At 38.5% G+C, this 11232-nt stretch overlaps 1 protein-coding gene across 1 annotated transcript; it reads right to left on the reverse strand.

Moving 5' to 3' along the window:
- Positions 1-1026: 1026 nt before the first annotated feature.
- On the reverse strand, positions 1027-10580 carry ppm1g (protein phosphatase, Mg2+/Mn2+ dependent, 1G). Its single transcript, XM_081350830.1, has 10 exons — positions 10002-10580; positions 9784-9853; positions 8676-8761; positions 8265-8388; positions 6162-6613; positions 5790-5918; positions 4779-5013; positions 4538-4667; positions 3833-3929; positions 1027-2418 (listed from the first exon to the last, which is right to left on the reverse strand). The coding sequence occupies exons 1-10, from the start codon at positions 10110-10112 to the stop codon at positions 2230-2232; spliced, it is 1623 nt and encodes a 540-aa protein (XP_081206956.1). The 5' UTR covers positions 10113-10580; the 3' UTR covers positions 1027-2229.
- Between the last annotated feature and the right edge of the window lie 652 nt (positions 10581-11232).

Raw genomic sequence — 11232 nt, forward strand, 5'->3', positions numbered from 1 at the left:
CTAATGGCTTTTATCCAGTTGGTGTCCTATCAGTGTGACCACAGGTGAAGAGAATCACATTACCTATTAACATGATCCACTAAGATTTCATAACCCACAATCTAATGTAAAGGCATTCATACATTAAGAGTAGTTTAAGTTGCAAATATGTTTTGGCATTACTATAATATATACAAACAGAACAATTCAAATATGTAGATATGTATATGCAGCTTATAAAGTTTGAAAACCCATTGAAAGAAAATTACAGTTCTATTTTTCCTTGAAAGTGCATCAGCATATTGTATATATGTGACCCCGGATCACAAAACCAGTCACATGTCACACGGGTGTATATGTAGGCTACTTTATAACTTTATTAAAGAACCGCTATAAAGCCAAAACAATCTCTGTTACCTTAAATTATATGCTTATCTCTGTAAAGCTGCTTTGAAACAATCTACATTGTTAAAAGCGCTATATAAATGAAGATGACTTGACTTGACTTGATATGTGGCAATGGTCAACAATACATTGTATGGGTCAAAATTACCGATTTTTCTTTTATGCCAAAAATCATTAGGATATTAAGTAAAGATCATGTTCCATGAAGATATTTTGTTAATTTCCTATCGTAAATATATTAAACATTTATTTTTGTGAGTGAATGCAGCACAATCGTGAACATAAATGGAAAACTTTAAAGGCGATTTTCTCAATGTTTCAATTTTTTTGCACCCTCAGATTCCAGATTTTCAAATAGTTGTATCTCGGCCAAATACTGTCCTATCCTAACAAACCATACATCGGTGGAAAGCTTATTTGTTCTGCTTTCAGACGATGTTCCAAAAAATTGACCCATGTGACTGGTTTTGTGGTCCAGGGTCACATATTTACACATACATGAATGTAATGTGCATTATTTTATTTTGAACATCATTATGTGTATTTTAAGTGCTGTGACTGGTGGCCATAATTTTTCTTTTTAAATAGAAATATTCAGTGTAGTCTCTCAATTAAAATTAGAGCCTAAAATGTCCATGTATTATAATTATAGACATTTTATTTAGACCATTTACAATGGTGTAAGATGAAGTATATCACACTCTCATGTTAACATGATGGCCATATAAACAATGGAATAATGACCGCAGCATTTACATTTAAATAAAACTCATCAGATATGATTTTTCCCAGCACACCACCCATTATGAACAGATCACTTTTCAATAGGCTAAAATTTGGATGCATTTTTGCTGATCAGATTACCCAGAACTAAACATACCGGTCCGCATAGAGAAACAAAATGTCCTTAATGCTGGAACAAACCCCAATTCTCCACAAGAAAAACAGCATCACAGTACTTGTCTCCACTTGTTTATTGATACAGAAAAGGCTGTAGTTCTGAGCAATGACTTATCGTTTCCCTGTACATCCCACAAAGATGTTCTGAAAAAGTAGCAAAATATATATTCCAAAATACGTTGTATATAAACCTTAATGGATGAAATGGCTGCTTCATGACAATGAAAAAAAGCAAACTTGTTTTGCAGTGAGGACTTCCACTCTATAAATGCAGTTTACTGAATTCTTTCACATTGATCCCAATGTCAGCCTTCAGTCCTTCCGATTCAAAGGAACGAAGCCCATTTATTACACACATTAGGATCAATGATGTTTTGCAAGCATGAAACAAGGGAGAAAGGAATGTCAATGTAAATCACCATCTCAGAGCATTTCTACAGGATTATTTTATCTCTCATCTGGACGATGGCTTTATCAGGAAAAATAAAATAGACCAGCATCTCTTTCAAGTTATTTTTAAAAAAATGTATTTGATCAATTACATACTGGTGTTCAGAAAAAAAAGGTCACAATTACTGACACAATGAACCACTACAAAAAAACAACAAAAAAAATCATCAAGTTGACGGTTACTGGAAAAACACTATGTACATAAACAAGGGTACGATGGACGAGACCGATACATCATGAGTACGGACTCGTGTCATCACCTCTGCTACCACACTGCTCTGTTCATTCCATTAGCAATTAGACAGGCCTGTTAAATAATCAGAACAACAAAAGAACAAACGGTCTGGTTTAACAGTTCTAGTTGCTTGCGTCTTTGAATGGTTTAAAACTTAAATGCTCTTTCTCAGGGAGCTATTCTTAAAATTTTTCCAAGTGGTCTGAATTCAAAAGGGGAAGGTGTCCTCAAAATAATCAGCACATTCAACGACAGCACTTCTACTCAGTTTTGGATTTTTTGCTGTCATTGCCGTTTTCCTCGGACGTGGTTTCCTCGGACTTCCGCTTCTTGGTGCTCTCGGCGACGCTGCTCCCGAGGTGCGGGGAGAAGGTGATGATTATACAGGTCATGTTGTCACACCCTGTGCCGTCCCCTGAGGTGTCTGGTGCCAAGCAGTGGTCGAGCAGCTACATGGTGAAAAACACATTTTTTGATGGTTCCAGTCATAACGACAAGACAAAAGTCCAATAAAAATAATTTTAGCCATTTAATTGAAACAATATAATAATTTGTTCAGGAATGAATTAGTTCAACGCGGCCACGATTTACTAAAACGAATTCTTAATTGACACAATATATGTATTTTTGTCTGCATGTTGCTGAAAAGGACCAAAAAAACTATATCACACATAGGGAAGTGCCCGAAGCTGAATCTGGAAAGGCAGGGACAGTAAATAATGTAATATAACAATTTATAACCACTATTAAAGTGAAGCCACAAGTGTGGTCATGCTTCTTTTCAAATCTGAGGATCTCTCAAACTGTGAATTTTCTAAGATCATGTCGTGAGTTTTTAGAGAAGGCTGATGAGATGTTAATTAAATATTGTATTGCCCTTTAAACACCCATTTGCAGCCTGATGTCTGGCAAAGAGAACTCAAATTCAATTCATGTTCTATTGTTTTTAATGAACCTCACACTTCTGCCACTAAGACTTCATTATTCTTTTATTGTTATCCTTTTGTTTGCATTCAGCCATTATTAGCCTTTATTCTGGCATTATATGGCTTTCCCATCTACTACATTTTCATCCCACTCTACTTTAATCTATTATCTGAAGTCTTCCTAGAAAAAAAAAAAAGAAAAGAAAAAAAAAGCATTCTTGGGACTTTGTGAATTCTTTTTACAAATTATTTTATAGAATAGCATGACAGGTGCATTGGAGCTACAATTAGCATCAAGCTACATAACACAATTTAAAAGATTAATATTACCCTTGTACCCAAAACTCACTTTAAACAACCATCGAGTGTTTGTATTAACTTCCGATCCCGATCTAATGTGGATTTTAGTCATAATGTTGTTGAAATATAGCATTTTATATGCAGCTAATCACTACACCTGCTTAGCATGTATACTGCAAACATTGTTTCATTTTACTAATAGATCTACCAATCTCTATGTAAAAATAAAAATGATAGTATTTGTGCTTTTAGTGTAGTGAGGATCGAGATCAACCAGAAAGTAAAGCTCTTCTGTTATTGGTCTGAGCAACTCAAGAGTAGCGTGGTTTCATTTTATTCATTTTTAATTTGCCAATTACTGTTTTTCATATGCATTGAAGGCAGCTCTTATCAGTTGGGCAACGTGGTGGTGGCACCAGTGCGACCTCTAACAATTTATTCGCACCAGCAAGAACATTTTTTTTTTGTAAAATGTGATGATTTGGTCACCCTGATCAGATTTCACTTATTACGTGAAGATATAGAAATATATTTCTTCCTTCACCATGTCCCTTTAGGGGCTCCGTAGAATACATTATCTCCTTTTCAAATTCGGCCTCGGGCACATCAATAGTCACACATTTTCCCCAGTCCTTACCTCTTCTACAATAGCAGATAGGGGTCTGCTTTTACCAGCCTCAGTTTTAAATCTCTCATTCACAAAGTCCACCACTTCCTGACTGCTCATCACATTCCTTTAAACACACAAAGACAAATATAAACACACAGACAATTTAATCTATTCATTGGCTACTCATTACAGTTCTTAGTTAACTATTGCAAAAAAAAAACAAGACAAAAAAAATCAGCATTTCTCATGGCCGACACATATATGGACCTGCATATTGCAATGAGAAGAATTGTTAAAAGGAGAACTACCATTACATCGAGTGACTTTAAAATAACACCACTGCATTAAGCCTAGATGTTATGCACAATGTTATCAAAGCAGAGAACTTGAATAAGTCGCACTGTTTTTCAGCCTTTTCCGTGATATTTTATATATATCATCATATATCATTTAAAAGTGATTTCAACCACACGATAAACAATTTCAACCAAAAAAGCTACTATGGCCAATTGCATGCAAATGATTTATCCAAGAACTAAAAGCATAATGTAGTTAAAAGTAAAAAATTATTTTAGAATTTTAGGCTAGAATATAAGCAAAATAATCACAAATATCATGATTACTCAAATTAACAACTTGCAAAAGCATGTTAATGCATTGTGAATATTTAATACAACTAGCCCTAAAAAAAAAAACAACTCATGAAATCATGTTTAGTTATTTTTGTCTTACCAGATGCCATCACAGGCAATAACCATAAACTCATGGTCTTCATTGAGAGTCAGCACTTTGACATCAGGCAGAGCAGAGATCATCTGTTCCTCTGGGGGAAGAGCCTTGTTCCTTTTATAAAAGTGATCACCTGCAAGAAAACACAACCATTAGAGCGATGCAAGAATACAACGTCAAACAAAAAGGAAATACGCAAAATAACACTTCCGTAAATAAATAAGCCAGTAAGGAGCAGAGTTACCAATAGCTCTGGAGAGGTTCAGGCCTCCATTGACACGTCCGTCCATCGTCACCTTCCCACCCGCGTTCTTTATTCTGGTCAGCTCAAGCTCGTCCTCTGGTTTGTGGTCATAGGACATGTCCACCGCCTTGCCCTTTTCAGACACCACACACCTGGAATCTCCAGCGTTGGCCACAATGAGCTGCTTCCCACGAATAAGAGCTACAACAGCTGTGGTGCCACTGTCTGAGCCTGGCTGCAGAACGGATGAAATTTTTTTTTAAATAAACCATGCATACGAGCATGTGTCACAAGGTTGTGCGATCCACCCCTTAAACATCTTATTTCAAGTTTTCAAAGCATTCACATGAGAAAGAATTACTTAATCCAAAAAATATGCTTGTTTTTCACTGTGGAACACAACATTTGAAAAAAAAAAAATGTTGGGGGGGATGGGGGGAATGTATTTCTACAGCTGATGGGGGGGATCTGAACTCAATGAATTATCCAAAAATAATTATGTGTTCCACAGAAAAAACACCAGCAGCCAAGTTTCAAAGGAACAAAAAGGTCACGAAGGCATCATTTGAACTTCTATTCAGAGTAGAAAGAGGTCAGAACCATTAGGAAATTCATGAACAAACACTATGGCTGCATCCGAAATTGCATACTTCCTTATTAGGCGAAAAACAGTATGTGACAAAAGTAGTATATCCGAATTCACAGTACTCTTGTAGAGTAGGCAAAAAGGACCTTGATGACCAACTACTTCCAGCGAGACTCTGAAGTGTGCATGCGGTGGACACTTTACTATCCCATGAGGCCACGGGAGAGGATGTGAATGACAGTGAAGCGATGCAACTGACAACATGGCGAATGTAGTACGCCCAGATTACATTCATAATCCATACATCCATACCACATAGAACATACTTTTTAGGGATCGCAAAGTAATTGCTTATTCAAAAGTATGTGATTTCAGATGCAGCCTATATTTCCCACATTAAATCTGAGGTCATGTGACATGCTAACCTCCTCTTTCCCATCCATGCCTGGCAGGCACATATCCTCCTCTTCATCGGTATCCTCTTCCTCCCCCTCTTCAGTGTCATCCTCTTCTTCATTCTCACTGCTGTTCTCACCATCCTCCTCACTGCAGTCCTTTTGATCGTAACAGATAATAAGGCAAACTTTTGTACATTTCAAAATATACATTTATTTATTTTCTGTAAAGTTTCTTTGAAACGATGTGCATTGTGAAAGGCGCTACATGGATAAACTTGAAGCTTACTCTTTGGTTTCCAGATTGAACCTGCAGTGCAAGTAACCCAGATGCTTGGCCATTATACAAACCTAGTCCTGAATTGTCAAAATGTGCTAGTCCTGCTAAATGTGTCCCCTCACCTCTTCCTCACTACCTTCCTCTTCTTCTTCTCCCTCCTCTGACTCTTCACTGTCCTCGAAAAACTTGGACTTGGCACTTCCAGGAGCAGGAGCTGCAGAGGAGGAGCATGAGGGACCAGCATCCCCAGTTGAGCCAGACTTCTCACGGGACCCAGCCGAAGCGGAGCCGGAAGCAGCAGCTCTTCTGCAGGCCCTCATCTTGGAGCCTTCAGCCACATCTCCCGCACCAGCCGCCTTCTGCTTCCCATTGCTGCCGGCCTCAGAGGCCGTACATTCTGCCTCGCCGTTGATCGCCGTCTCAGCACGAGACTTCTCTCCATCCTCAGACTCTTTAGGCGCATCTGGACACGGCTTTTTGGCATTTTTGTTTTGGTTCTGTCCGAAGCGGATGAGCAGCTCCTCGATTGTCATGGTGGCCTCTTCATGCAGCAGAGCTGCTTCTTCATTATCAACTGACAAGAGAGAGGAGCATGGATGTCAGTTTATTTTGCTAACTTGTAGTAACTGAGCTGTGCATGCATTTGATACACATTGCAATTGCTTGTCACTTAGGGCGCTTTCACACTAGGACTGGGCGATACATTGAATATTATCAACATTATCATGATATTTGCTGACGATAAAGATAGGGGAATATTGTGAATTTCGCGATAATGTTAAAAGTTTAGCACACAAGTAAGCCAATTTCACATTCTCTCACAAAGATATGCAGCTGCTTTCAAACTTTCCAGTGCATATTTGTGTTAGTGCTCTGAAAAGCATAAAACACTTCCATTTACAACGTATTTTTGCAGCGTTGAGAATTGTAGCCAACCACAGACACGTCTGTTGAGCACCAGAATGCAATGGCCAATCAGAAGTGTTGAAGCCAGTCAGAAATCACTCAATACTGTTCAATGCAGCAACCACTTTTTGAAGGAAGATTACAATTTTTGTTTACTTTTCATATTGGTACATTTAAGTTAATTTGATTTTAAATATTCCTTTTGTGTTTATTTATTAAAAATCAGTAAGTGGTCACAATGTCTAGATAATATTTTAACTAGTGTTGCTTTAGCAGTAAACAATTTCTATATACTTTGCAACCATATATATGTTCTATCCAGATCATGTCTTTTAATTATTTACATAGATATACATTATTCGCTGCATAACCCAGCAATAGATCACACTGTATTTTTTTGTTCCAAACCGGTGTGTTTGCATCAAAGCATCAGCTGTTTACTCCTGTTTCTAGGTAACGTTGACACAGGAGAAGGGAAGAAAATGTGTTGCTCACCTCACTTCTATACTTAGATTTTTGAACCGTTGGTTTTGTTTCCAAAGCATTAACACTACAGAACTTGCTGCGTCTATCTGCCGCAAATGTACTAAAGAACACAAGTGTCTTTTTTTTGGTGTGAAAACTGTTTCTGCAAAAGGCAAGCAGAAATGACCCACACTATCATTCTGCTTGCAGTTTACCAAGTCACACGTCAACCATCATCACCAGTGGTTTACACGTGCAATTTAGTACGATTGCATTCATATAAGGTGGAATCAGGAGTGGTTTGCGGATGCGCACCAGAGTTGAGAAAGCAGCATTCACGTCAAAACAACTCAAGCGGTCCAAACTCTGACGCTAACCAGAGCGTGCAGCAGAAGTGCCAGTGTGAAAGCACCCTTTATACTTTGCGAAGCATCACCAGATGTTTCATTCAGAAATAACATTAATAACATGAACATTAATAAAAAGAAAAATATGATGAAAAGCTACACTTGTCTATCATTCGCATTTCCTCCAGCTTCATCCATCAAACAGGAAACCAAAATACTTCCATTTCCAAAAGACGGACTGAAACTATGAATGTGTATTAGAAATCAGGAGTGGTGAGAGAACATTGTGCTTGGTACATTTTTCATCTTCAAACCATGAAAGCAATCCGGTCAAATGTGTTTTCGACTATCTCTGGAAGTGGTTGAAAGTGGACCAGCTCAAACCGTTTTAGACCCCGTTTACACCTGTATCTAACGTCGTCCACTTGTGATCGGATCGACCAAATCGAATCTTAACACCAGGTTTAAACAGGGCCGATATGTGATATACACAACCCTCACACTAACCATCATCTTCATCTGCTACTTTTTCTGTTTCTTCCTGAGGACGTCCAGCTATCTGAACAAGTTCCTTGATGACTTCCTCTGTGGTGATTCGGCCATCGATAGCCAGGAACGCATCTTCCAGAGCCTGGGAACATGAAGGCAAGCAAGACGAACACAAAGATGAGGTCAGTGATTACAGACATTTTCAGATATCATGATATGATTAATGAGAGACTAATAACAACAACAGAATGGAGACTTTAAAAAGCCTTCAAATCATATTTACTGGCTTTGCACATCTGAAATCTACCATAATGTCTTAAATAAAAGCAGACACAGATTTTCTTTGCACCACAGAGTTGTGGGCCTATGCAAGTTAAAGGATTATACCAGATGCCAAATGAATATACAACTGTAAAAGGTGAGTGTTACCTTTTGCAGCTTGCCATCCTTGTATGTCTTCTGCTCTTTAATGATGTCAGGCAAGTACTTTGAGCAATACAAAGCAACCTCTTCACCTGGAGGAAACAGTAACAGATTCTCACTATCAAATGGATTTTTGCCTCTATCAGGAAGAGTTCACCAAAAAAATAATAATCATAATGCAGCTCTTGCCTACATCTCAGCACAGGGGAAGATTTTAAGCGAATAAATTCATTTTAAAGGGATTATTCTCCAAAAACTTCAAACTATCACTTGCTAATCCTAATGTCATTCCAAACATGTATGAATGATTTTCCTTTCTACTGTGGAACACAGAAGATGATATTTTGAAGAACGTTGGCGACCAAACTATTTTTGGTGACCGCTGACTTCCATTGTATAGAAAAAGAAAACATTTCTCAACTTATCTTTATGTCCCAGCGAAGAAATTTATACAGGTTTGGAATGTCTTGACGGCGAGTATGATTTTCATTTTTGGGTAAACAAAGGCTGCGTCCGAAATCGCATACTCTCGAGTAGGTACTTATTTTGAGTAAGTAATTCATAACCGCTTAAAAAGTATTTTTTATATAGTATACATGTACGTAGTATGAATGAAATCTGGACATACTACATTCACCATTTTGTCATTATCATGTGGCCTACCAATGTCAGCTGCATGGCTTCCTCCATTCACACATCCTCTCCCATGGCCTCATGGGATGGTAAAGTGTCCATCGAAATGCACACTTCAGAATCTATTAGTAGTAGGTCATCCAAGTACTTTATGCGTACTCTTTTATGAGTACTTTTGTCACATACTGTTTCTCACCTACGTTGTAGTATGGAAGTATGCAATTTCGGATGCAGCCTAAACCTTCAAGTCCTCTTGCGCAAAACGCTCATATAAGGACTATTGTATGTGTATATGGTGCTTTTTTTTTAGCTTAAAGGACATGATCACTATGAACAGGCATATGGAACAAAGCTGCACTGAAATAATTTTTTAAATAAACAGAGACTGGGACGACTTTGAGGGCGAGTGAATTACAGATGTCATTTTTGAGTAAACTCACTCTTTAAAAGCTCTTACACACTGTGCACGTTACCAGCTTACCTCCATGACCATCATAGACCGCAAACATAGCGGTTTCATCGTCCAACTCTGGGATGCAGTTGTGCGCGTCCTAGGAAACAAAACAAGCCATTAGAAAGAGCTCGAGGCGGGAGTCACTCTGAACTCACTGGCGCCAAAATCCGCGCAAGTCACTCACACACATAACAAAACACACAACAGAAGCAGAGTGAATGAAACGGTGAAAGTGTGTGTTTTACCTCCATAGACACTCGCCAGCCCTGCATGGCCGCGTACCCATAGGTCATGTTTTTATCCCCGCCGTTGCCTGTGCTCTTCTCCGTGTTGGGTTGAGACAAGTAAGCCCCCATGATGTATGCAATGAGGTATAGTGAAAGAAAAGCTCGTAACGTAAAATAAATCCGTCCAATTCCAGTTCGCTGACTTTAAAGAAGGTAATACGTCTGCACAAACTAGGTACTTGTCACATTTCAGTGCGCAGTGACCCTTAGATGAGAGTAAACCGGTATGTTACCCTGCTAACTGCTGTTAGCTGACGGGCTGCTAACACTGGTGATGCTGCTGGAGTTTCTAAATGAACAATCACAGATGAGCGAAGGGTCCAGATAAGTCTGTCCAAAACGGACAGAACTCACATTAAACACAAAGGGGAATAAATGTTGATTCGATTTGAGTCTCTTTTAAAACATAGAAAAGCCTCTAACACGTGTGAATCAACATAATCAACAGTCCACCAGCAAACCCATTTCACAGAGGGCGGACTTTAGGCACACCGGAAAGGGAAGTCTGCTCATTGTGAGTTCGCGCATGCGCATGCTACTAAAAATTGGTAGCGGGGATTTTTGATTCATCGTAGTGACTCGAATCTTCATCGCAACATTACCAAGCCTCAGACAAATGTTTCAATCTTTATTTAAAAAAATTCCCAGAAAGTTTGACTTAAAATAGTTTGCAAGTGCATAAAACACAATGAGGCTGTGAAAGGGGACTAGTGAGTAAATGAGATTTCCTGTTCAGTGTGATGCCATTTAATGTCCCCGACTTTGTAATTCATTTATTCACTTGTTAGCAACCACCTTTTTCAAGACAAGTAAAAGCTTTAAAATATCGGCACTTGCAAGAGATGTATTTTATGTTGTAGAACAAAATGTGAAAATTTTGTTTCCCCCCCACCCCCAAAAAAAATCCCCCCCCCCCACCCCAAAACAAACCTCATGAGCTCATAGAATTTTTTTGTTTTTGGCTTATAGGATAGGAAGGTGTCCATTGTTTGCACACTTCAGAATCTAGTCGTAAGTCATTCAGGTACTTTGTGCCTGCTCTTTTATGAGTACTGTGAATTCTGACATCTTTTGTCACAAATCTGCTGTTTTTCACAGAGAATGGAAGTATGCGATTTCAGACACAGCCATTGACCTATAATGACTACAGTCTTTTTAGGACCTCTTATCCTTAAAGGTGCAGTATGTA

Source organism: Scardinius erythrophthalmus, assembly GCF_964197995.2.
Source record: "Scardinius erythrophthalmus genome assembly, chromosome: 21".
NCBI classification, from domain to species: Eukaryota; Metazoa; Chordata; class Actinopteri; order Cypriniformes; family Leuciscidae; genus Scardinius; species Scardinius erythrophthalmus.

Coding starts and splice junctions, on each gene's coding strand:
- ppm1g (XM_081350830.1), bottom strand. CDS start 10,112: ATGGGGGCTTACTTGTCTCAACCCAACACGGAGAAGAGCACAGGCAAC. Junction 4,668..4,778: donor GAACCTCTCCAGAGCTATTG/GTAACTCTGCTC, acceptor GTTTTCTTGCAG/GTGATCACTTTTATAAAAGG. Junction 2,419..3,832: donor TATCTGCTATTGTAGAAGAG/GTAAGGACTGGG, acceptor TTCACCATGTAG/CTGCTCGACCACTGCTTGGC.